The 27,698-nt window shown below is 39.1% G+C and overlaps 1 protein-coding gene across 1 annotated transcript; it reads right to left on the reverse strand.

Annotated features, from left to right (window-relative positions):
* Positions 1–34: 34 nt before the first annotated feature.
* trpc6b (transient receptor potential cation channel, subfamily C, member 6b) lies at positions 35–27,363 on the reverse strand. The gene is made up of 12 exons (XM_082182912.1): positions 27,126–27,363; positions 16,142–16,898; positions 8,578–8,760; positions 8,219–8,383; positions 7,872–8,088; positions 7,084–7,311; positions 5,391–5,655; positions 4,111–4,306; positions 2,281–2,484; positions 2,002–2,061; positions 1,749–1,824; positions 35–761 (listed from the first exon to the last, which is right to left on the reverse strand). Exons 1-12 carry the CDS (start codon positions 27,296–27,298, stop codon positions 625–627), a joined length of 2,661 nt encoding a protein of 886 aa, XP_082039038.1. The 5' UTR covers positions 27,299–27,363; the 3' UTR covers positions 35–624.
* Positions 27,364–27,698: the final 335 nt, after the last annotated feature.

Here is a 27,698-nt window from a genome sequence, read left to right on the forward strand (position 1 = left end):
GTGTGAACATAAAAGAGGGAGCAAATGAGTTGAAAGCACAACTTACTTGTGTTAAAAAAACATTTATTTTTACATTCCCATTTTTTTTTATTATAAATATACCATTGACTCTGTAGTAACACAGACACCTTTTAACTGTCAGACTTCACAAAATGTATAATTAATAATTAGGGTTAACAAAGCATGCTTGAGGGGGTTGCAACAAATAGTGTACCCTGATTCTCAAACATAAAATCATAAAATGTTAAAATATGACACATTTCTACATTCCTTAACATCAATACCACCATGCAAAACAAAGTAACTACACTTTTACAGTGGTCAAAAACTAGAAACATTATGTCTCGGACTGTGTTCTGCTCTGTGACATAAGTTTTGCTCCTTCACTGCTCAGCTTCACTGAAAACTTTGAAGCTTTTTTTTTTTTTTTTGTCTTTCTGTTACTATGTTATATATTTGTAACAATACATGTTTAGAATATGACACAACATGGCAACACAATGGCAAAAAGCAGCACTATTAGCATTTTCAGAAGCAAAAACGCGACTTTCAAAAAAAATCTATCGACTATCTATTGACAATCATCATTGAGAAAAATGAAAAGAGTGCTCTTGTTGAGAAAAACTACAGGTTCTGATGACTGGCCAGCCTCTCTCCCAGTCTCCTGACCAGGTCTGCAAGCTCCTCTGTCTGACGGGACTTCTCCTCCAGGAGCTCATAGCGTAAACTTGAGATGTCCTGCTTTATCTCCTTTAGTTCCCCTGTAAGACACGAAGTCAAGAGAGTGATAAAGACCGTTTATGATCAGTGACATGCTAACATACTGTAACTGGATCATTGCATAACCAACACATAACCAGAGGTTCATCCACTTAGAAAGGTAGTTCCAGCTGAAACCACATTTTAGATAATAAAACTTTCTTTTCTTTGTTGCTAATTGCAAACGTTTTCATAGGTTTATTTCCTTTCAGGGACAAGAGCTCTCAACAAGTGCTGTGACCATCTGTTTAATTAACAGCACAAATTCTGGTTTGGAACAATATGAAGGTGAGTAAATAACAGCGTAATTTCATTAAACATTTTTTTTTTTTAAATAGACAGGGTCAGTTTTAAGAGCAAAGCTTAAGGTGCCCCTATTACTTCCTGCACGAGCCAATGTAGGTTTGTAACAAATTTCCATAATGCAAGCCTATGGTGTTCATTGGCTGCACGTGAACAACATCTACTTTGACCCGCCCTCAAACACTGTAGTTGTAGCTGACGCCTGGAAGAGTTTGCTTTGTGTTACTGACATGTCGAGTTTTCTGCTCTCTGAAATCAAGTCAGAGGCGGTCTGACTTACATGTAAAGCAACCAATCACAGTTCATTTTGTTCCGCATCATGTTTAGGGGCATGAATATGTAAAGATGTCCCTGCAATAATCGACCAGCATGCATCTAATAAATTATGCATTCAGAAATGTTGTGCAAGTTTACTGCAACAATGGCCCGGCAAACTTCACATACTCTGGAAAACCCAGTTCCTATAAAATTAGGAACCTTTAATACAGCATAAAAGGAACAATTTAATGAAGACATCAAAATAAATAAATTTTCTAACCCTAAATAACTAGGTATATTCAGTGATTAACGTTCTCATTCACAGTGCTTGATTCATTTCGCAACAATTTCAATGACTTTGTGTGAATGTGAGCTGAAACACAGAGATGTCCAGTACATCATCAATAAAACAGAAATTCATAGTGTACCTTCATTAACTTCATCTCCCTCTTTGTCAGTCTGCGCTTTGATCACATATCGTTTGATTAGCCGTTTCATGATCCTCTGTGGATGCAAAAAATAGCAGGAAATCTACACAGTTGTGCTAGATTCTTGTCTCTCATATTGCTTATTTTAGTAAGTAGCTGTGTAATAATCAGGATAGTGTACAGGTATCACAAAATAAACCCCTTCAGCACGAAATAAGACTATCAGCTGACTGGTCAGAGTTGTGTGAATTACCTGGTAGCGACTTGATGTATGAGGTGAATTCTTCTCACTGGACTCTTTTTGTTTACCCGACTGGGATATAAAAAAATAAAAAATTATTAGTGAATATTTTACTAAAACTATTTTGTTCTTTCAATAAATGAAAAGCTCCTCATGTTGTCTGGCCATTAGATGGCACCAAATACCAATAAAAGGATCACATTTTCATTGAGAACCCCACAGACAGACCAAAAACTCTCTCACACATCCAATGCATTATGAGTTATTTAAAGAGACTCCCCTTCATCTCACCTCATTGAGCTCTGTGTCCTCCTTCAGGTCTTCTTTGTGTCTGTGGAGGGGTATTAGCAGGAGCTGTTTGAGTTTCATGGCCAGGCTTATGACTGATTTTGGGCTGGGGATGAGGTTAAACGGCACAGGCAGTGTCCCTCCTTCCTCAAAGTAAGAGAACCACAGCTTAGCCCTGGCAAACTTCCACTCCACATCTGCATCGTCCTGTCCCAAAAATATTATAATATGGTTTCATTGGAAATGGCATACAATTTGATACATATAGCATATGTATAAAGATACATATAGAGGGGCCCCTAAAATGATGTGGACATAATTAAGGGTCCAAGCACCGAAGATCCTGGAACCCTATTGGGTTTGTACTGATTTTCTTCTTCTTCCTTATTTTTATGCCCTAAAAGTGTACGGGTGACATGATCACTTTATATGATGAACAGATTGAATTTAGGCTTTTATTCAGATATAAACATTGATCAACAAACATAAACAGAAACAGAAACAAATTTGCTTGACACACAAGAACAAACGTCCCGCGGTAAGTGTAACACACAAGAATGAACCTCATTGGTTCTCGCACGTCACCATTGATCATAACTGATTTATCATCAGTTTATCATAACTGATGTGGGAGTTGATGAATGTTTATATGTGAATAAAACCCTAAATTCAATCAGTTCATATAAAGCGATCGTGTCTCTTCAGAAAATGTGGATGAGTTTTACTAACTTTTTGAAGCGTCAAAGTGTCGGTTGCATAGCTGATTATGGAGGGACAGAAATCTCTCAGATTTAATCGAAAAATATCTTCATTTGTGTTCTGAAGATGAACAAAAGTCTTACGGGTTTGGAGCGACATGAGGGCGAGTAATTAATGAAAGAATTGTCATTTTTGGATTTTTGTGAACTAGGCCTTTAACGAAACTTGACACATAAAGACAACAGGACCTTCTGAGGACTCGCACCAAGTTTCATAAACTTGCCAATAGGGGGCGCTACACCTTAAAACAACTAACTCCACAACTTATCATCCATTAAGTTGAAAATAGCTATGCATGTCCTTGGTGGACGTGATAACAAATCATCAAATATGACACTACTAAAAAAACTAAGTCGCTTTGGAAAAGAGCGTCTGTTAAATGCAATCGCTATAATGAATGTAGGAAGACTCAAAACCTTTACTAAGATACAGAACTTCCCCATGTGACCACTAGCCCCAGTTTCCCCTGCATACGTAAGAACTGAATGACATGGAACTGGAATTTTTATAGCTTCAGTAAATGCACTGATAAAACCACAGCATGCAAAAACAGTATGATTTGAACAGTTAAGTGTGTTGCCATATTAGTGATGTTCAGATAATGAGATCCCCAGATTGGCAATAAAATGCATTAAAAATAACTTCCTCTGTTTCCTGTTGCCTCATCAGAGCGCAATAAATCTTATTAATATAATGGCATTCTTACTTTGCAGCAGCATCTATATTTGTTGTACATGTTCCATTCAATGCATGACCAATTTATATTTCACTGTTGGATGCTACTGTAATACATTGTGAACCGTCAGTTTTGACAAGTTGTTTCTACACAGTGTACACAAACATGCTGTAATTTATGAAACAAATGATGATTGATGATGAGAGAAAAGTTATACTATGACCAGAGAGGACTTCCCATTGCATTTCAACAAATGTAACAGTAATATAAAGGATCTGTATCTCATTTGAAAAGGAATATGAATGGGAAATGATGGGGTCTGGACATTTACCCTTGGCCTGTACTATCCTATCCTATCGTCTGGTCATTTCACAAATCTCATTTCATAATATGATTACCTCAATTTCCTGAAATGAGTTGTTGATCATGGCGATGAGCATGTTGAGTAAGACTATAACCATGGTAACGTTGTAGACTCCATAAAGTACATAGCCAATATTCTCGATGAATTTGTGCCCGTTGTTGATGACGACAGACTTGACCTCAGAAAGTCCAAAAATAGCCCAGAATAAAGTTTTAAAGCTCTCCTCCACACTGGAGAAGAAGAAGAAAAAGAAGAAACAGACGACTTTCTTTAGGTCTGGGGGTATGTTATAAAATAGTATTTCATTCATCAATGTCAATTAAAAAAATCAATAAAAGATTTGCTATGATAAGGATAATTATTGCATACACATACACATATGAATGTTTGAGTACATATACTTCTTTTTTCAAAAAAATCATAAGTTTTCAAAAAATCGTCAAACTCATAAAATAGTTACATTTTCTCATTAGATTGGGTTGGTGCAACTCAAATATATGTGACCCTGGATCACAAACCAGTCACAAGTCGCACGGGTATATTTGTGGCAATAGCCAACATTGAAAGGGTCAGAATTATTGATTTTTCTTTAATGCCAAAAATCATTAGGATATTAAGTAAAGATCATGTTCCATGAAGATATTTTGTAAATTTCCTACCATAAATATATATAACAAATATTTTTGTGAGTGAATGCAGCACAATCGTGAACATAAATGTACAACTTTAAAGGCGATTTTCTCAATGTTTCGATTTTTTTGCACCCTCAGATTCCAGATTTTCAAATAGTTGTATCTCGGCCAAATATTGTCATATCCTAACAAACCATAGCGTCAATGGAAAGCTTATTTATTCAGCTTCCAGATGATGCATGCATCTCAATTTCAAAAAATGTACCCATGTGACTAGTTTTGTGGTCCAGGGTCACATATGGTATAAAAAGCTACTGTATTTACTAAATGGCACAACAGTCCAATTTGATTTCACATTTTTTAATGAATTCATTTTGTATTTTAATGAATTACTTATCTATTTCATATCGACCTGAGGCTTTTTAAATATCAAGAGCATGAAGAGTCCAGGACTCTTATTCACTGTCATGTCCACATGGACATGGTCATGGTGTGGTAGTCATGATAATTGAATTTGCCAAACGCCTACTTCCAGTATGTCCATGTGCATGGCTGCCAAAGGCTCTGGGCATTTTGTAATTATATAATGAATAAAGACATGGAAGTGATACGATTACAAAGGAAGACATAAACAATCATCAAAGGAATTAATGTGAATCAACCAGTTATGTTCATTGCTTACGTTGTGAAGGCACCGTTCTGCTTTGCACCACGATAGTATGAGTAGAGGTTAAACATTCCAATCATGAAGGCCACAAACACCATTATGAAGATCACCATGAATTTAAATATGTCTTTCACAGTCCTGCCCAGAGAGATCTGCAAAGGCCCAAAGCTCTCGTTTGCCGGCAGGATGTACGCAATCCGAGAGAAGCTCAGAACCACTGCGATGGCATAAAGGCCCTCAGAGATCAGCTGAGGGTCTGAAGGAACCCAGTGGACACGAGCTGAAATATATAAAAAAGGAAACTTGTAAAGGCAGAGAATCTGGTCTTTTCTACAGGTTTTTTCAAATGGTCAAGCTGAAGGAATTCAACATGGAAAGTCATTGGTGGAAAAAGTGTGAGGTGCTACATTTATGTTCCCACTTGTCTGCGTTAGTTTTGCACTTCATTAAAGGGATAGTTCCCCCAAAAAATGTAATTCTGTCATTATTCACTCACCCTCAATATGAATATCTATATAAATTATTATGTGTTCAGCAGAAGAAAGAAATTCATACAGGTTTGGAACAACTTGAGGGTGAGTAAATGGTGACACATTTTTGGGTGAACTATCCCTTTAACTCTTTCCCCACCAGTGTTTTTTTTTTTTTAGTTGCCAGTCAGCGCAAAAAATATTTTGTTAAATAAATATGTGAACATAAAATACATTAAAAGAAAGAACAGAGGTTCTGCTTAAAAAATTTGCAATGCAAATTGCTTGCAATTTTTATCAACAGTTAAATGTGGGTAAGTTTCATTAAAACATTTACAAAAAAGCGGAGAAAATCACGTTTTTGTAAAGACTTCATCCGGAAGGGATTCAACACATAGATGGAGTAGATCGAGTCTATCAACACCCCCAAAGCTTCACAGACTTCACAGACCCTCTTCATGGGTCAACATTTCATTCATTAACATGAGGCAGCTTTGATTTATATGCTGGTTAATGTTTGATGATTGCATTGGCTTACATGTCCATGATCAATGCTTGTTCTATACTATTTCAGAAGATGCTTAATAGCGCCCCGTACTGTATAAGAAGAATTAACATTGACAATGCTACATCTCTCTTTACTGTGATATGTGTAGCATTGTGTATTTAAAAGTAATTTTTTAAGCAAATAATAAAGAACATCCCATATTGTGTACAGAGTTTAGCTGAATGCACATTCCGTAATCAATCAGCTAATAGAGGTAATCTTACCACCACCTCATTATTAAATTGGTAGAGAATATATCAGTGGGATATACAAAAATGTAAATAAATAAATAAATGCATAAATAAGTATATTACATTTATTTACTTGATAAATGCTATTATCCAATATAATGTATGATCAACATTGCATAAAACAATAAACATATATTTTGCATAAATATATTTGCATTGTTGAAGTAATGTTGTTGAAATCTTAATCATTATTTATTTATTTGGCAGTTTTGACCCTCCATAGACCACATTCTTATGATAATGTCAAAACAAAGCAAAGTGATTTTTAAAGGGGTGCTATTATGTGGCAACAATGTAAAATATGTGCAAAATGTTGTTTTTTTACATTCAAGTATGAAAACCTATTCTAGTAGACACCAAAAACAAAATCAAGACTCTGAAAAAGGGCCCCTTTAAATGGACGCATTATTTCTTCAGTAAAGCTTGACAACAGTACTCACCAAGACGATAGTATTCTATCTCAAGGGGCAAGGTAATGTTTGATAGATCTGTGTAGCGCTTGTCGACGTAACTCTGTGCAACATTTGCATGCCAAAATGCCATAAATCTTGCAATGAAGGAAGTCACAAAAATGGCCAACATTCCAAAGTCCAGCAAATTCCAAGGCTCCAGCAGATATTCCCGAGGACCCTGATACCATATCTCTTTACATTCAGCCCAAATCATTCCTTTAATGGGAAGAAAGAAAGAGTTAATTATTTTTATTATAAAAATGTTCCTGCACCCAGTAATTTCGTGTCTGATATTTTTAAGCAAAATTTTTTTTTCTAAATGAACTATATCTCTTTTACAGATATTTTTTTTTACAAATATATATCTAATATATTTTGATAAGACAGATGTGACAGCTGTTAGACGGTTTGAAGAGTCGTGTCCCTTCTGATTCGTTGTGTGCTTGCAGCAGTCATTTGGGATTAAGTTTAGTACATCACTGTGGGAACTTTCCTTAAGCTTGATGACTAATGTGTATTCATTTCCTCACCCGCAAGTCATTCCAAACCCATTTACACTGGTCATATAGACTACTTTTATAGTGCTTTTATGATGCTTTTTGGAACTTAGTCACCAACTTTCATACAGAAAATGAGCAGTTTGAACATTCTGCAAAAGTTCTCCTTTTGTGTTCAAAAAAATTATATAGGTTGGAACATCATGTGAGTGAGATTATGAAATGATGTGATTGAGAATAAATGTTTGATTTGTTGTGTAACACAGTGAGATGTCCGACCTACGACCCAGGAAATGATCAGCATTTCCATCCAAGTAAAAGGTGTGATCTTCATCCGGAACAATTGGGAGGGGTGATCGTGGATGGTCATATTTGGTAAGAGAGTTGTCCCCTCAAAACGGTCAGCAGCGTTCATGATGAGAAGGCCAAGAAAGATTGTGAAAGAAGCTGCATGTGCCACAAATTTTAGGAAAGGACCACGTATGATCTTCCCCAACTAGAATTAAAAACATTGCACAAAACAAATTAAAAATTGCATTGTTGAATGATTGTTAAGTAGCAGAACAGAAATGCAATGCCTTGGCTGAATTCACATTGACTAAAGGTGGAGGTTACTGCAGTCTGACCTTGCTTGAGGGTGCTATCCAGTACAATAAGGCCAGGATGGGAAGTCCAACCACCACCCCCAAAACCACAAGTAACTTGACAGCTGTAGTCTGCTGCCTGAGCCCAGACAGATTCTCATACCATATGGACAAAAGCTGCTGTTGGCAGTTTGGATGGGCTACAAACTGTGTGGGAGGCATAAGAGCAGGCAGAGATACAGTAAACAGATATGTTAATATTACTGTACTATCATCCACAGTGATGAAGCCTATGTATTTCAACACTGAAGGGTACTTAGATGAATCAATCTGCCTAATAACTATACCATTTACTGAAAACATTGTGTGCATTATTAATGTTTGTTATGAGAGAAACCCACCTTTTTCAGCTCATATTTGATGGCCAGTTTTAATCGAACTAGATTAGGTCTGCCACTCTTGTCAAAGTGGCCTGTCTCTGTGTCTCCATTTAAAATGGCTTCCACCTCCTCTGTATTCCGACACAGATCCAGAAGTCCAACTACAAAATCCTTACATTGCATAGACAGCTTCTTATAATCATTCTGTGAATGGAAATTAGCATAGATCTGTTGAAAATATACACACACAAGTATGATAAAAATTACACCATTTTGACCCTAAACATACCTTAAAATAAAATGTGAATATTATTTTTTCAAGTAAATTTCTACGGCGCCCCAAAATTGACGTGGACAAAAAAAAAAAAAAATATATATATATATATATAGACTTGAATTTGTTCCCTCGTTTTAGCAAATCATGGCTACATTATACTAATTTTTATTTTTATTGAACTAAAACAAGGGAACAATTATTACAACGTGGCCACAACTTAGTAAAAGAGGGAATGAATTCTTACTTTGTGGCCATGATTTAACTTAAAAGAGGGAATGAATTAGTATACGTGGCCACAATTTGCTAAAACGAGGGAACAAATTAATAAAACAAGGGAATTAATTATTCATTTTGTGGCCACAATATAACATCACCGTCCATTTTATTATACCCAAAAGGGGTTGGAACCCCTTTTGCCTTCAGAACTGCCTTAATTCTTTGTGGCACAGATTCAACAAGGTGTTGGAAACATTCCTCAGAGATTTTGCTCCATTTTGACATGATAGCATCACGCAGATACTGCAGATTTGTCGGCTGTGCATCCATGATGTGAATCTCCCGTCCCACCAAATCCCAAAGGTGCTCTATTGGATTGAGATCTGGCGAATGTGGAGTATAGCCATTTGAGTATAGTGAACTCATTGTTCAAGAAACAATTTTGAGATGATTTGAGCTTTGTGACATGGCGCATTATCCTGCTGGAAGTAGCCATCAGGAGATGGTACACTGTGGTCATAAAGGGATGGACATTTTCAGCAACAATACTCAGGTAGGCTGTGACGTTTAAACAATACTCAATTGGTACCAAGTGGCCCAAATTGTCCCCCACACCACCACCAGCAGCCTGGGCGAGTGCCACTCACTTAATTGACTTCATGAAAGATATTGCAGCATTACAAAAACAGTTCTTACCAGAATTATTTTCACAGCAAGAATTTTCCACCTATGATACTGTGTCCTTAATGCTTGGAAATTGAATGCAACTGGCATGTGATTCTGAACATGTCATAGCAGATAATATGCTTTTCATTTCTTTCTAGAGAGCAGGCTTCCCATCTGTTTAAGACTGAATCTGCATACAAAACCTTACACCCATCAATAATAATATAAGCAAGAAGAGCAAATCCACCCACTCGATGGCAAAGGCTGCAAACTCACTAACTACCAGGCAAGACTGCACACCCACATCCATATGCACTCTGCATAAAAAGTTAAAATAATCATATTTCTTAAACCCATTTGTTGCTTGTCTTTTTTCTAATGTACTTCCTATCTGATATTGATAATATATCAATATACTTATCTATTGATAATACCCAATTAAATGTTTGGACACACCCATTCTTCTTTACTGTGTTGACAATGACATAACCTATTGAAACGTTGGGATGGGAAATATCCTATTCTTCCATGTTCCATAATTTAAAGGGGACATATGCTTTTTTTTATTTTACCTTTCATTTAGTGATTGATTTACTTATAGCTGTTTGTGCATGCAAACTGCAAAGTTACAAACCACAAAGTCCACGTGTAAATCACTCGGAAAACGCTAAACTGAAATGCCTTGTCTGTAGTCCTGCCATTATTACCATGACATTGCCATGTAATACATTTGCATAAGGTAATTATAAGGCTAGGAAGAGTTTATGTCATGTCGAGGAAACAACAATTACCTGGACTTCCAAAGGCAGAGGAATTGAAGAATCAATGTTTTAAAATCATTTTTAACACTATTCCTCAGCCGTACAACCACAACCTTTAGTTGTGTTCTCTCCATTTTTCTAACGACTGCTTCCTGAACAATGCATTTCAATGCAGTGTGTTAATGGACATACAGTTTGTACCATGATGAAGAGAAATGAGTTACAACTGAAATGTAAGAGATGTATCAAATAAAATAAAAAATCCACTTTCAAATGTCCTGCTTAAGTTGTGCTTGCGAAGGTGCTTTGGAACTGTCATTATCGGACTTGGCTCAATATTGTTGTTTAACATTCACTGCACGCTAAAACATCACACTCTTACATGTTCGGGACAAACTGAGTATCTGTCACGATCTGGCTCAGCGTGGCTTCAACAGGAACACGATGAAGACGAAATAAGAATAAACAGGCTTTAATCGCAGAATGCATACATAACCAAACTTAGCTAGTGTGTTAATGAGAACCGACAGGAAACAGAGAACAACGAGGAACTAAATACACAGAGCTAACGAACATGATGAATGACAGCTGGTGAGATGGGCGTCCATGGTAATTGATTATGGCGGGAAACTCAGACATGGGGAAACAGGAACTAAAGAATGCAAACTAAAAGTCCATGAAACCAAAACTAAAAGAACATGACTGTTACATTACGCCCCCCTCGAGAAGGCGTGGCCTTGCACCGTGATGTGGAGAAGGAGGCGGACGAGGAGTAGACGTAGGGCTGGCGAAAGACAGGCAAGCTGATAGCCTAAACCAGGAAGGAGATGATGGTAGGTAGTAGCCATTGAGGTGGTTTATGTGGGCGGAGACCGGATGAACCCCAGATGGCCAGCCAGGTAGTGCCCCATGGTGACGTTGCTGGAGGGAGGAGCCATGGTGGTACAGCATCCAACACTTCCATGGGGACGGACGACAGGGACGTTGCCGATGGGGAAAGAGTCCTGGGCTCAGACGGAGGGTTGATGGACCTGTGCGACACCGTGGGCATCGGCGGCCGCGACGGAGCTGTCATGACGATTCTCCGAGGTGGAAGTGGAGATCTGGAGGGTTGTGGCGGAGCTGGTGCAACTGAGGACTGACGTGGAGCCTGAGGAGGGGAAGAGCCAGACTGAGCCGCAGGGGTGGAGAGCCTGAGCATAGCGACAGGCTCGCAAGTCCATGGTGAAGGGCCGGCGATGTCCGACTCAGGTGAAGCTGGCAGGTCGAGGGAGCCCGGTGACGTCGCGGACCCGATGGTCAATGGTGGAGCCGAGGGAGAGAGCAGTGGCGGCAGAGGAGTTAGGATGACGGGCCGAGGTGGAGTGACCGGAACAGCGACTGGAGGCGGAGCCAGGGAATCCCCCAGCCTGGTCAAAGATGGCTCATTGGAAGCCCCAGGTGAATCCCCGACGCAGTGAGGAGGTGAAGGGTGAACAATAGGGCAGACAGAAGATGATGAGGGCAGGGCTGGAACTAGAGGGTGGGACCAACTTATCTATCTCCCAGTCCAATATGCACTCACATGCTGCGGCGAGGTTGTGGCCATGGAACTCCTCTATTCCCTCGAACTCCACTAATATCCCCTCTGTTATGGGCTCGCTCGGCAGGTCCAATGACCCGGGCTCAGGCTCCGGTGCGATGGTAAGCACGTCCACTTCTCCTTGTGTCGGCAACTCCGTCTGTCGGGAACTCCGGCTGTCGCTCTGTGTCACAGGGTGGTTGTGGCTGGGCTCTGGGGTTGAAGATGCGAGTGCTGTTGTGAATTGGGGGTACTCACTTTCCAGACAGCGGAGAATGGCCTCCCTCCATGTTCCCTCCATCATATTTGGTAAATCATGCGGCTGGTAGTAATTAGCCCCTATCCAGAATAATGATTTCAGAGTCCCATCATCGAAAGCAGTCCATTGGGCTAGTGTGCAGAAATAAACCGAATAGTCCAGCTAAGAAAGTCCTTGCCGGGCTAAGGCAGAGAACATAACTGCATTATCCATTTTGTTTGGTCGGTTATTCTCTCACTATCTGGCTCAGCGTAGCTTCAACAGGAACATGATGAAGATGAAATAAGAATAAACAGGCTTTAATCGCAGAATGCATACATAACCAAACTTAGCTAGTGCGTTAACGAGAACTGTCAGGAAACAGAGAACAACGAGGAACTAAATACACAGAGCTAACGAACATGATGAATGAAGCTGGTGAGATGGGTGTCCATGGTAATTGATGATGGCGGGAAACTTAGACATGGGAAAACAGGAACTAAAGAATACAAATTAAAAGTCCCTGAAAACAAAACTAAAAGAACCTGACTGTTGCAGTATCATTAGAAAATTAAAGACTTCAGCTTCGATATTTGACCACTGTTTATGATAAAACTAGATTGCAGTGACTTTAATTTCCTAATTTATGTCAGGAGTGCAAAATAATCAATTTGTAATGTTTGATATTTTGAGTAGAATATCACACGCATATGAATTCAGTCACATCTGCTGCGGTTTATATGTGTTCACATAACTTCACTGAACAGCGTCCGTTAGGGCTTTAAGTCCAAAGGTGCACATATTTGGAGAAATATTGATTTATTCTCACATGTTTGCTAAATATTTAGTAATTCAGAATACCATTTCTATTCATTTCTCACTGAATTATGCGATCTGAAGAGCTGAAAGAGCGTTCAGACCACGCTCTGTCTCTCCCGTTCCTGGTTTGCGTCAGTTATGATCTCGTCGCTCTCATTCGGCGTACAGCTACAGTACAGTACACGTCAAAAACAAAGAGAATATACACACGATTACAATATTATTTGGTTTGTTTGTGATTTTCACAGAGGTGGGAGCAAGTCACACATGTTCAAGTCACAAGTCTCAGGTCCCTACCATCAAGTCTCAAGTCGCAGTGCACACAAACCAAGCAAGTCAAATCAAATCAGTGGTTCACTTCAAGTCAAGTTACAATACCAAACAGAAAAAAGTAGAGTTTATATTGGCCTCAACCTTATTCATTTTCCCTTCAGAAATGATTACCTTTCTTATACATTTATATCGTAATATTAATAATAATCATATAAATTATTATAGCATGTATTTATGATTATCAATAACAATTATACGAAATTTTTTGAAGATAAAACATTTGAAGGTAAATTCACAAGTACGATGCATTAATTATATTGGTTTTAGTAAATGTCATATGTTTATCACCGGTAGAAATTCATAAAATTTCCCATTAAGGGCCAATATTTGACCCCTTAAATTGATTTGCAGGGGCATTTTTTTTCTAACCATCTTCTTACCATTTATTTTCTAACCATGCATTTACACTGCAATTACAACCACATAAATAATGTTATGCAATTCATGATTTAAATATAATCATTTTAATATAGAAAAAATGAGATGCAAAAAAATAATTAATTATATTTTTAATTATGAAATTAAAACCGCCAGTAAGTGGCGGCTAATCACCGTCTTAATGAACGAGTCATAGAAGCATTCATTCAACTGATTTGTTAAAATTCAAAACGGCAGATTCATTCTGGAACTAAGCAACTGGGTTACTGAATCGGATAACCCCCGATTCGTTCATATATGCGCAACTCAACTCTTTTTCTGTGGCTTGTTTGGAACTATTGTCGTTGGAGAAACAGAGCAAAAACAGAGACTATTGACAATATTATGTCTAAAATCACAATATTCACTCTTTGTTTACTGAACTGTTGTATAAAATTAGTATCACATTTGCAATCAGGCCAATATTCTGTAAATACTGTTAAATATCATATGTTATAAATGTCATATCTTGAATTTTGGGTGTTCGAAAATTAATTGAATTAATTCTGCTGGCATTTTGCTGATAACGTCTGACCCTGCTTCAAGAGAAACATAAATCATGACAAAACATCATTAACAGTTGTTTATGTCGTTTTTTCGTCATTGGAAAGAGCGACATATTTGGCATTAAAGCACTATGATTTGAAAGAAACTGTGGCAAATGTCTGTGAATTTATGCACATTATATACAAAACATATGCCATGATTAATTATCATTTGAATCTATTGGCAGCCGTAAAGAGGCATGCTGTTTTGACCACTATTCTCTCTGGATTTAACGTTAGTCAAATTAACTATAACAAACAGGTTAAACAAGCCATAGCTTACTTTTTTAGGTGGTGAAAGAAATTCGAAGTTGTGATGGTCTTGACCGATATCCCTTTCCAGTTATTATGTGTACAGCAAATCTCCTTTTATGAATATGGTCAATTTCAAAGTGTTTATATCCAAAAAGAAACGATGCTGGAAGATGTTTTTGTATTTAGCGTGCTCACCGCGCTGTATGTTTTTTTCTATGCTTGTGCTTTACGCAGTTGTGCAGTTGCTTTAATTTTGTTCAACAATTGATGTTGTGATGATTATATATAAAAAATTATATAAAGTAATTCTTGAGTCATACAGTTCAAGTCAAGTCTCGAGTCATTGGATCTCAAGTCAAAGTTAAGTCAAGTAATTTTCTTAATTTGGTCAAGCAACTCTCAAGTCCTTAAATTTGCCACTCGAGTCAGACTTGAGTCAAGTCATGTGACTTGAGTACTCCATATCTGGATTTTCATGCAATTTGGGGTATATTCATTTGAATAAGGAATGTTTACAGTATACATGGTAAGCAGGTGTAACGATAATTATATTATGGTAAATTTTAAATATTTCAACAACATTATATGACCAAAATCAATATTAAATGACAATCAGAAGTTATTACAAACACTCATTGGTGGTTTAAAGTGAATTTAGTAAGAGTGTGATATTAATCTTTTAAATTGTGTTATGTAGCTTGATGCTAATTGTAGCTCTAACCCACACATAAGGTTCCAAGATTATGCCTTTTCTTTTCTTTTTCTTTTAGAAAGACTTCAGGTTGGATTAACAAATCTAGGATGAAAGTGGTGTTGATACCGGGAGGGGTTCTAACAATCAGCAGTTCTCTGCACCAAACATTAGAGTGCAGGGGAGTTACAGTGGTCATAAATAATTTCATTAGCATTTATTAGCCTTCTCTAAAAACACACGATATAGTCTTATGAAATGATGAATAAAATGCATAGTTTTAGAGATAAAATTCCTTAGATTTGAAATGAAGCAAGACCACACTTTAAATATGGGTATAAGTTGTTATACCACATTTATACACTATTTTTATACATTTAAAAATCATATTCTTAATATTTAAATTTTTTGTTTTTATGCTTGAGCTTATTTATCTCCATATTAATAGCAGTCTGAGTAATTATGAGTCTTGAACTGTAATCTCACAAGTGTCATCTTTTTAAATATATGTTGATTATGTATTGTGGCGAGCAGGATGAGGTCGAGGGCCGTGGGAGAATAGCGCGAGGCCGGTGGCCAGATTGATAATGAGCGACACCTGCGCGACACACCGGTCTCGTATCTCTCATGGTCCTCGGCCTCATCCTGTTCGCCACATGTATCTATCCAGAATGACTTATGAGCAGCAACCTTTTTATTTTGGGTATGTCATTTATGCCCCACTTGCCAAAATGGGGGATGTCTAGTGAGGGGTTAATAATACAATACAATCTATATTTTCTCTTCCTACATCCTAGTATGCCTACCTTAAACTCCTTTTCTATGTTGGCTAGTACAGCCAGTTCATTGCTAAGCTCTAGAGCCGTCAGTACTGGGTCCTCACTGGACAGGGATAGGTAGGCAGGGCTAGCCAGCCCTTTGTAGGCATTGATTCTGGAACGTGAATGGCTAAAAGAGTCATGCCTCTGGTGATAAAGGCAGCTGTTGCATTTGCAAAAGTAGTCATGTGGGCGTGCAATGCGGGCACCCTTCCTTAGCAGAATGTGCACAATCTCATATTCGTGGCAATGAGAGGCTAGTGTAATGGGTGTAATATCATGGGAAAACCGAGTCCCATCCTCGTCGTAGGCAAAGAAGTCGTCGTGTGTCTCTGTCTGGAGGGGGCTGCTAGTGAGTTTGGTTGTGTCTGCAAAGGCCTGGTGGCCCAAAATGGCCTCCACAATACGAATATATCCTTTACTTATGGCTAAAAGCAAAGCGTCACCTATCCTGGCCAGGTTCTCTTTTTCCAGCAAGAGTTCTGTCACTTCCAGGTGCTCGTTGGCAACTGCAAGCTGCAATGCATTCTGGCCCATGTAGTCCACACAGTTGACATTAATTTCCGGAAGTTCTTCCAGCATCCTACGGATGACGGGTATATTTCCATACTCAGCTGCCTCTAGGAAACGCTCTTCAATTAACGTCAGACTATTGTAACGGGCGTTAAACATGTAGGCTGGTCTTCGCATAGCCATGCGCCGGCTCTTAGCCAATGTGTGCCTTTGAATGTCATCATTGCTCCACCTATTCCAACAGAGAGAAAATAACATTTTAATAACATACTTGTTTAAAACACAGTAGTGGTAAGTAACCAGTGTCAACATAGTGACATTTTGTTGAGGCAAAAAAGGTCCATTATCTACTGTCAGACAGTGTAGCAAAGTATGAAGCTCACAGAAGTCACTTTTAAACCAATAGATGTAGCTCCCCTTGCATTTAGCCCACATTTTAGATTTTTATAAATTACTGGATCATAGCGTCAGGGTTTGGGGTAAAGCAGTGTTTCTCAAACTTTTTCAGCCCAAGGACCACTTTATCTTCCAATTTTTTTCTGAGGACCACCTAACAGAATCCCACTCTAACACGCCCCCAAAAAACAACAAAATAGGAAGGATAAGCTAAATTGAAGTTTAATATGCAACTGTTTCAAGTCAAAAACTAATTATTCAAACACAAATGCAATGATATGATCAGAAATTATTATATGAATTTTATTTTCATTTGAAAAAGTAAATGTGAAATGAGCTGCAGCTTAATATGAACAACAAACTGCACATGTGGGGGGAAAAAAACTGCAATTAAAAATACTGTAACAGCCTAGGTCCCACTTAATGTCATTCCAAAGAGGCATTAGTTTAAAACTGAGGTGGTGGGTATAGGAAGTCTATGGTTGTAACTATGGTAACAATAAAATGCTGAAAAAAATGTTCCCTTTAATGTCTAATATCACTGAAATTACTGGGATTTTACACATGAAACAAAAACTAGTACATTACAAAACTAATAGATCTGTGGATTTTATATTTTGAGATTTCCATCTAAAACTTAACGTGAATATTAATGGGACGAGTGATGCTGCTTATCACACATCAGTTTCAGTCTCATACTAGGCTCCACGTTTAGTCTGTTGCGCTGTTTTGTTTTCAAACCAACCAGTGTTGAAAACCCAACTTCACAGTTGTATGTAGTTAGGAAGGGAATGAGCACTTTGAGGGCAGATTCTGCAAGCTTTGGATGTTCAGGAAGGAGCTGAGCCCAGAAGTCTGTTAAGGGCTGTTGTTTGAATTACATTTTGAGACCTCCATCTGATGCAATGTCCACAAGACTATTGCCTTCTTGTATTGAGAGCTTGGTACATTGCTCAATGATGTCGCCAAACGGATTTCTGATCCACTCAAAGTCCACATCTAGCTCTGGGAAGTATTTTCCCAGCTGCATGTGAAGGCCTTGTAGATGTTCCTTTATGGCTGTGACGGTGTCGTCACCCAGGGTCTCTTCAGTTTCGAGAAGAAAGTCCGCTAGAGTGGGGAAACAGTCAAATTCACGGCAATCGATACATGCGCACCAGAGCTTTAATTTGGTGCGGGCCCCTTTAATTTTGTCCTGTACAGTGAAGACTGTGACCGCTTTTCCTTGCAGTGCTAAGTTGAGCGTATTGAGCATGCTGAAAATATCTGCAAGATAGGCTAGTTTTGAAAGCCACATAAAGTCATGAAGTCGATCATACAGTTCATCAGCTTGGTGCAGAAATAATTTTACTTCATCGCGCAGTTCAAAGAGACGAGACAGGACCTTGCCACGGGATAACCAGCGCACTTTAGTGTGGAACAGAAGTTTTGTGTGCTCACTCCCCATTTCTTCACACAGGACTTTAAAAAGATGCGAGTTGAGGGCCTTGCCTTTGATTGAGTTGACTATTTTAACTGCCTCGTCCAAAACAGTTAAGGCAACTTGGCATCTTTTTCACCGCGAGCTGTTCTCTGTGAATGCAGCAATGAGTTGACACAGCGGATGGAGCAACATTACGCACACGCGTTACCAGGCCCTTGTGTTTGGCTGTCATCGCAGTTGCACCATCAGTGCAAACTCCAACACAACATTTCCAGTCAATGTTATTATGCACAATGACGGCATTTAGTGCATCAAAGATCGCTTCTCCTGTGGTGTTCGTTGGAAGGGATTTACAGAAGAGAAAATCCTTGTGGACTGAGCGCACATGGATGTATCTCACAAAACACAGAAGATTTGCCTCATTACCAATGTCCGTGGACTCGTCCGGCTGAAGAGAAAAGAAGGGACTCTGGTGTAATCGTGTGACCAGCTGCTCTTGGACATTTTCGGACATTGAAGTTATGCGTCGCTGGACAGTGTCATTGGACAGAGGTACTTTGTGCATGTCATCACTAGCTTTCTTCCCTAGCATTACGTTTGCCATAACTTCTGCAGCAGGCTTAACTAGAGTCTGTCCAATTGAATGGGGTTTTCCCGTTTTTGCAATGAGTAGAGACACTTTGTATGATGCCTCAGTAGCCTTTGCATTTTCACCGGGCATAAAAAACTGTGAGGTGTTTTTACTCATGTGTCGCTCAAGCTCATCACGTTTTCTCTCAAAAAATTACACTGGTTTATCTGTACAATCTTTGTGCTTAGACTCAAAGTGACGCTTGAGTTTAGATGGTTTCATTGCTTCATTAGCCAATATTTCATAACACAAATCACAGTGAGGTCTAGGATCCTCAAGATCCCCAGTCCAGGAAAATCCAAACTTTATGTACTCATTGTGATATTTTCGCTTAACTTTCTCACATGGTTTCCACAGTGCGCTAGCTCCGTGGTCTGCGGGAGTGTGGTGGCCAGTGGCCGTGACTCGGTATCTTCGGTACCGGCTTCAGTGGGCCTTTGTGGTGCTGTAGTTTTGCTGCTTTCAGTGGACGCTTGATCTTTTTTTTTGACTCCTCTTTGGTTTAGCCACCGATCCATTTTTACATTATTAAAACAGGATGGCAAGAACTGTTATCACAGTTTCGCAAGTGCATTAAAAATCTACTTAAATAAGTGACGATTTTATAAACACTTGCCTAGTTTAGGTCATCTTTTCGCGGACCACTAGGGGGCGATGGCAGACTTTAAGAATTACTGGGGTAAAGGGATGAGGCGAGGATTCAAGAATACAGATATGGACTTTTATTAATAAAAAATAATACAAAGCAACCAAAAACTACCCCAAGGGGGAAGACAGGGGCAAGGGGCAAGGGGCAGGGGCAAGGGGCAAGGGGCAAGGGGCAAGGGGCAAGGGGCAAGGGGCAGGGGCAGGGTGGCACAGCAAGACAACGGGGAGCAGGTAAACATGATGCACATACAACAACGATCTGGCACAGGACTGCAAACACAAGGAGAATAAATAGGGAGAACAAACAAAGCTGGTAACAAGGGAGGACGGGTGTGGCAAATTAACCAATAATCAGATAAAAAGAAGGGTGAGATTAGACGATAGACAGGAGAGACATGGCTTGTGTAACGACTGAGACAAATCAGACACAATTATTTGTTATACTAATCAAATAATCTTTAAAACTCACTCTGGGATCTATGGTCCCATCCCCCCAACAAGGGCAAGAAGGGTCTTGGTTACCATGACTACAATCAGATAAGTTGGTTTTATTGCTGTTAAAAACGTGGTCACGTGGAAAAATCAGAGGCCATAGAAAAGACCCACAGCCCTTAAAACAGACATTTTCTGCATCAATTTATGGACGAACTGATCTACAAATGAACATGCACCCCAGGACACTGTGTGAATGATTTATTGTAAAGTGTACTATTATGTCTTTGATACTCCAGTATGTACTGATACAACCAACGGTCAATGTAACCCCACCGGTATCGTGTCTTCTATCTAATTAATCCTCATTTAATGACTCACACTTTAGGGTACATCACCTTCTCTTAGAATGCAGTGAGTTTGTTATATCTATCTGAGTATGAATGGACACAAATGGATTATGTCTAACCACACTTGAGATAGAGTCATAAATCAGTGGAATCTCCCGCTTGGAAATTCCCCCTTTCTTATTGGTTGAACCAACCCTGAAAGGTGGGACCTTTCTCAGGCTTTAAATGGTCTTTACACAAGCCCTTCCCTCTCTTCTTCTGGCCTCTCCTGCTGCTTCTTCGGGTTGATGTCTGTGGGGACCCCCACCCGGACCCATGGGCTCCGGCAGGCCGTGACCACAGCCTGCTATGCCTTCACTCTCCCAACAGAGTCAGACTGTATTTTCTTCAATCCAACTCAGAAGAAAACTGCAACTTTACCATCACTGAATGGGCAACCATTAACTCTTCCGACTTCCTCACTACTTGGTTGCCTGCGTGGCCTCTCCAGCCCAGGGATGGCAGGCCACAATCTGCATGTGCTCAGCCATGTGCTCATGGAGAGAGAGAAAACCTTCAACCAGAACAGAGTCAAACAAACCACTCAAATTCACCAACTTTTCTTCAGTCAACGCCGAAGAAATCGATTGAGACTCATAGGACCATCAAAAATCCTTCTTCAGGAACTTTACGATATGTTTCACTGCAAAGGCCATGCAAGTATACATTTAATGAGGTTCTCTGAAAATGATAAGCTGATGGTTCTTTTCAGGTTCAATGAATCTTTTCCATAGTTCCATTTCCTGCTTCTGGTTTCATTCTGTCACTCACTATTTTACCTATGCATGTATGTATGTGTGTTCAGATTAGTTATGTTCGTGATTTAGTTAATAAAACTTGTGCACAATACGTATTTGGTTCTGATTCTCTGCTTGCAACAAAGTTTACTTTACGATTTAGATTTTGACTACAGGCTCTTAGTAGTACTGTACAGTAAGAAAGACATTTCCCTCCCCGGAAATGAATATTACTTAGAATTAATAAACAATTAACGCTGAGTGTTCATGGGACGAACAGGTGGGTTGATTGTAATATTAATTTTACTACATTAAGTTAATTATATTAGCTGATCCAAATGCATAATCAATTATAACAAGTTATGATTGATTATTAATATTTCTTTAGAGCTAATTTGCTACACTTGTCATGTTTGTTTCTATGTGCTATGTGCTTACACCAAACATAAAAAAACAAGAGCACATGGCCAGTGAACAAAACATGACACGAACGCGCAGCCAATGACAGCTCTCTCCGACTGCGTGTCCACACAGAACATGACAACATGAAAGCACGCAGTCGAAATAATCATGAAATGCATGCCACATCGAACACAACACACACGCGGACAGAAGAGCGTTTGGCCCGAGCAAACACAACAAGACAGAGCACACTGAGAATGAGCAACAAGACAGAAGGAGCGTCAGAGCTCTATCACCAATCCAAGAATAAACAGGCCGAAGAGACAGAACCCTGACACATAATCTTTGTGAACGTCCAGTTTACTAATGTAACCCCCATTACCCAAAGGAAGGAATGAAGACGTTACATCAGAACGACTGACGAATCGGGATCTCGTCTGAGAGCCCAATCACCTTGGAGTGGTAACAGAACCAGCCAATGCAAATTGGAGAGTGAGATTTGCATTGCAATCTGCTCCCCCACTTCTGGGTATATAAGGAAGAGTGCAAATACTCACATTAAGTTTTCTGCTGAGAAGCCGAAACGGGTGCCAGCGGAGGTACAGGAGTTGGGGCGATGGGACGTAATGTCTCCGTTCCCTCCTTGAGGGACGTCACGCTCTTCAATTAAGGTCAGACTATTGTAACGGGCGTTAAAGATGTAGGCCGGTCTTCCCTATCAGTTAGTCACGTTCGACGTTACATCAGAACAACTGACAAATTAGGATCCCTATGAAAGACGCCACAACTGCTGCCCCTTCCAATGCCCCGAGCAAGCCTCCTGCACCTGTTGGGGTGGAAGAAGGTACAGGGCTGTGTACGGAGAATGTCAATCACAGACATTCCAGCTGGGGAACTCACCTGAGGAGCAGAACAAGCACCCGTATCCCATCCTCAGAGGGGAATGGCGCATCAAGCTAGACACGGAGCCATTCCTCCCACATATTATCTGTTTGTACACAATACACAGGAAGATAGCGGCTCCACTCTTAGATTGTAGAATCTCGCGAATGTATTAGGTGTCGCCCAGCCCGCAGCTCTGCGTATGTCTGCCAGAGAGGTGCCGTGTGAGAGGTGCTCTTAATGGATGTGAGCGCAGTCAGGAGCGCTGTCTTGAGAAACCGGAACTTAGTCTCTACTGACTGCAAGGGGTCAAAGGGTGCTCTCTGTAGGGCCGTCAAGACCAGGGAGAGGTCCCAAGAGGGGATGAGGCATGGCCAGGGAGGATTCAACCTCCTGGCGCCTCTCAGGGACCTAATGATTAAGTCATGTTTCCCCAGAGACTTACCGTCTATTGCATCATAATGTGCGGAAACAGCGGCAATATACACTTTCAGGGTGGAGCAAAGCACGACATTGACAGAGCATCTACTGGGGTCTTCCGTGCGGGAAGAACATCAATCAGTAAAGAGGTTCAACTTCAAAGCTTAAGCGCTCCTCATAGAGGGGCCTCTAGCTGAAGTGATGGTGTCAACTACCGCTGGAGGTAGGCCAAATCCCGTCCAGAGAGCAGAAGTGGAGGTACCAGATGTCTGGACGTGGGTTCCAAATGGTGTCTTGTCCCTGATAAAACAGGGTCACTCCTCAGGAGAATCCATCAGGGAGGGGCTGTTGAGAGGAGCATGAGTTCTGGAAAACAGGTGCGGGTGGGCCAGTAAGGTGCAACCATCACAGTCAACACGCACCCCTTGTAACCCTGGCAGAACATAAATAAACTGCGGGGATTCACCCGGCGGGAGCACTCCAACTGTAATCCTCAGATCACCCTGTGTATTGACCGAAGTGGCCCTCTGCTGTGTAGATGAACCAGATCGGGGAATAGCTGTCAAGTCAAACTGGAGGAAATATAAATGAATTACGAATAAAATATAAAAGAAAAAGAAAAAAAACAAAACAGTGAGGGGCGGAAAACGGAAAAAAGTGTTGGTGTGTATGAGACGAGTCGGACACGAGCTCTGCCGAAAACTGAACAGCTGGACACGGAGAAAGTGCACAAACGTTCAATACATCGTCAAATTCCGAAGTGGCAGCCGGTGAGAACTTTAATAATTCGGTTTGCTTCTGTGAATGGAAGAAAATGATGCTTGTGTAGTGGCAGATGTTGAATTAGTTTGTGACGCAGCATATCTGTCTGTGCTCGGCACAGAAATATTCCGTGACCAACTTTCTGTAACTGCTCATAACGTGACTATTTCAAAGTAAATTTAGTTCCGTGCAAAATATTAATGTTATTAAGTTACTGGCGTATTGATTTGTGTACTTTTGTTTGTATTTCGATTTAACTGCGGGAGAGAGTGACGATATTATTTCTGAAGTTCACGTGTGATTAAGCAGATTGTTAAAATAATGTAATTAATCTGATTTCATATACACATTGTGATAAAGTGTTAATTTTCTGGATTGTGTATGTTGCAGATTATACTCAAAAAGGGTATTAAGCATATTAATAATATTTATTGAGAATGCTGCATATCAAAAGAGATACAAAGAACTAAATGACAAAAACAGATGTTTAATAAGCTTTATTTGCAATTCATTTACATATTTTTTATTTTAATTTTTGTTAAAGGTTTTTCACCTTTCTTCTGTCTGCCTATTTGAACATTCATCATAATTGATGCAATAAAAAGAAGAGTGGAATCCAGAGGCCTTCGTTGATGATGTGTCTGTCCCTGTCAAGCGTGGAAATTGTGCACGAAAAAAAAACAGCTTGACAATACCAGAGGGGACTCCACCTCTTTCAAGGTATCTTAGTCTTGATCTCAACATCACGATGGTCATCTTCCTGCAGTGGGTGCATGACTCAAGTAACGCCACCTCAGCGTGCTTACGGCCCAGACACGTGAGGCTAAGATCATGGCTGTCAGACGGGGCCAGGAAACGACCGCATCCAGAAACACACGGGTGGAATGACATATTTAAAAATACACAACGTCATACCCGTGTTTACTCTTTTAGAGAAATTGCTTTTTCTGATGTTGAAGCAATCTCAGGCAAGATCCCAATTCGTCAGTCGCTTTGACGTATCGTCGAACATGACTGACTAAAAGGGAACTGCTGTTGTATGGAAAGATCTAAGTAAAGATTCTTCAGAAAGTATCTTTTTTTTCACCCTGATCAATGCCCTGTGTTTGAGATAAGCAACCCAGCCTCAATGGAAAATGTTTGCTTCTTGCACATTATGCAACACTTTCCAAGTGAAATGTTCAGTGAGTGGTGCTAAAAGCAGTTTTATCTGAAACAGATGAATGTGAATCTGGCAACGTTTTATTATGTTGGCTGTTGAACATATCATGGTAGTTTGGAAATGCAATGTCCAGTGAGTGGCTTTAAAAGGTTAAATCGCATTTGAAAAAATTGACCACCTACAGTAAACTACTCTAAACCTAACCGATAGTATCAACAATAGCAATTGTGAGATAAAAACACATTTGCTGAAGCACCCATGCCATTTTGGCTTGATCCTAAAAATATTTGATCTTTTTTATTTTGACTCATGTTTCATACCAAAGCACTTCACACTGCAAGTGCCATGCTGTACCCGGTGAGCTATCGAGCAAGTTTACTATATCAGAAAAGCCATATGGAGCTGATTATGTGATGCAAATGACAAAATTAATTAGTTCACAAATAACAAACTATGGTAAAGGTGGTTTGAGATCATAATATTGTGCCAGGAAGCAGGAACCACACAAAATAAGTTGTAATATTTTACTGTACTAAAAGACTGTTTGAAAATAAATATTTTTTTGTATGTGTGTTTTATGAGTTCACACTATGGAAGAGGATTAGGGCCAAGCAATAATAAAACAATAAAACCATCTCGAGATTAAAGTCATTATAATGCGAAATTAAACTCGTTAAATTTTGAGAAAAAAAAGTCGAAATACAATCTTGAGAATAAACTCATTAAATATTGAGAATAAAGTTGTGTGTTTCGAGAAAAAACTCGTTAAATTTCGATAAAAAAAAGTTGAAATACAATCTTGAGAATAAACTCATTAAATTTCGAGAATAAAGTCGTTGTGTTTCGAGAAAGAAATAATCGTGAGAATAAAGTCATGCTATAATGAACTTTTTTGACTAATAAAATGTTTAGCTGTATATCATCCTCATGGGATTCCGAGGCTGAGTGTTCAGATTCAGAATGAAGAAGTTTCATGAAATCAAAAAATATTTGGACATCTGGTGGTTGACAAAATGGATCATGTTCACATGTTATGAACTACTCGATTACTCTGATAGGATACCTGTGTGAACTTGAGAATAACTTCATAAATTCATAAAAAAGACTTTGGGACCAGTTGGTTTAAAGTCGCTGCAAAAAATATCAATAGTAAAGATAGTTCAGATAAAAACTCTAGCAGCATGTTTGCAGATCACTAGGTTCATGATATTTTAGTATTGCAATGAAATCCTTAAATGTTAAGTGTCCGAACACTGTGGGATTACTGTTCACTGTACACAGATGAGATGTTTATAATCTCTTTTTCAGATTATACTTGAATACATGTTAATGGTTCTAAAATGCTTATTAATTTTGAAAAAACATTCTAAATGTGAATCATCTGAGATTTACCAAATTACAGAGTTGTTTAAAAGTAGTTTAAAAACCGGGCAACATACAGTATGTATAGCCTATGTCAGAAAAAGAATAGAGGATGTGCCTGAATGATTGCATTTGAATTGCTTAATTTAATACTAAGTATTTCAATTGAAAATAATGTTTGTTTCCGTAGCAATAACAGCACTGAATCAGAGATTGATGAGTCCTCCTACACTAATGCTGTCTTTGTTATTCAAGAAAAAAACTCATTTCAGAAGCCAAGGATTTACAAATTACAAAAATCCATAACGTGCTGAAATGCTAACCAATTCTTCAAAACCAGACCACAGATAAAGACCACAAATAAAGACCACAGATGAACGAAGAAGAAAAAACATTTGTGTAATGATCCTTTGACTCAAAATGTTTGAAAAGTCACATCATAATCTTCAGTTTGTCAGTTCCAGCTTGGCAGATGCAGAGGTTATTGCCCTAATTCACCTTACGTTAGGTCCAAATTATCAAGTTTGTCAGAAAATAGCCATATGTGACAAATAACAGAGATATTATTTATGTAATTTCTTTATAATTACGTATCAATGTTTTCAGATCAATACTTCAGGGACATTTAACATGTCCGTTTGTCAGAGAGGGTGGCAATCATCTTACATGTACAGCTAGAGCATTACATAAATACAATGACAAAAATCAGGAAAACAATGAGCTTTACTAAGTGGTAAAACTTTGCTGAACTTTGTTAATGTCGTAACATTTCTATGTAGCCTATCTCCAAAATGTCCAATAAACAGATCTCACCTCTTGCAATAGCGTGGTAAAGGATTCTTTTCAAAGTCGGTGTTCATCCGTTGATGAACAGAAGTGTGATCAGTGGACATCGGTTTGCTGTCTTCATGAATCACTGGCGCACGAAAGAGCCGCTCATTGGAATAGATGTGATCATCCAGAATTCTCCTCAAATTATTTTTCATTAAAGAAGCGAATTCTAGTGTGGGGTTGATTCGTAAAAGTATTCCTGGGGAGCTTATTCAGTCAAGTGTGTTCAATAAATCGAATGTGTGATGATGTCACGGCTACATCATTCGTTCAAAGAAACATTTTCCAATTTTATTAGGTGATTTTTAAAATAAATTATTGTAAGATTTTAGACACTGTACGCCTATGCGAGGAAAACTGCAAAAAATTATTAAAACAGTACATTTGATAAATATAATTAAAACGATCACATACGATAGGGTACTGGAGGTGGAGAAACCAATCAGCCGACTAGAAAAAAGCCGTTTTATTCTAAGTGGAGCGAGTCGCCCCCTCGAGGGTGCTGGCATGTTGATATGCTATTGTCAGAGTTAATAATTATAATACAGTTACTTT

This window comes from Leuciscus leuciscus (assembly GCF_965113295.1).
Source record: "Leuciscus leuciscus genome assembly, chromosome: 10".
Taxonomy (NCBI): Eukaryota; Metazoa; Chordata; class Actinopteri; order Cypriniformes; family Leuciscidae; genus Leuciscus; species Leuciscus leuciscus.

What these genes read in the sequence shown, in the direction of transcription:
- trpc6b (XM_082182912.1), bottom strand. Translation starts at nt 27,298, where the DNA reads ATGAAAAATAATTTGAGGAGAATTCTGGATGATCACATCTATTCCAAT. An exon ending in ACATAGAAAAGGAGTTTAAG is followed by an intron (nt 8,761 to 16,141) that starts GTAGGCATACTA and finishes TTCCATTCACAG; the next exon opens with AATGATTATAAGAAGCTGTC. An exon ending in GGATAGCACCCTCAAGCAAG is followed by an intron (nt 8,089 to 8,218) that starts GTCAGACTGCAG and finishes TTTTAATTCTAG; the next exon opens with TTGGGGAAGATCATACGTGG.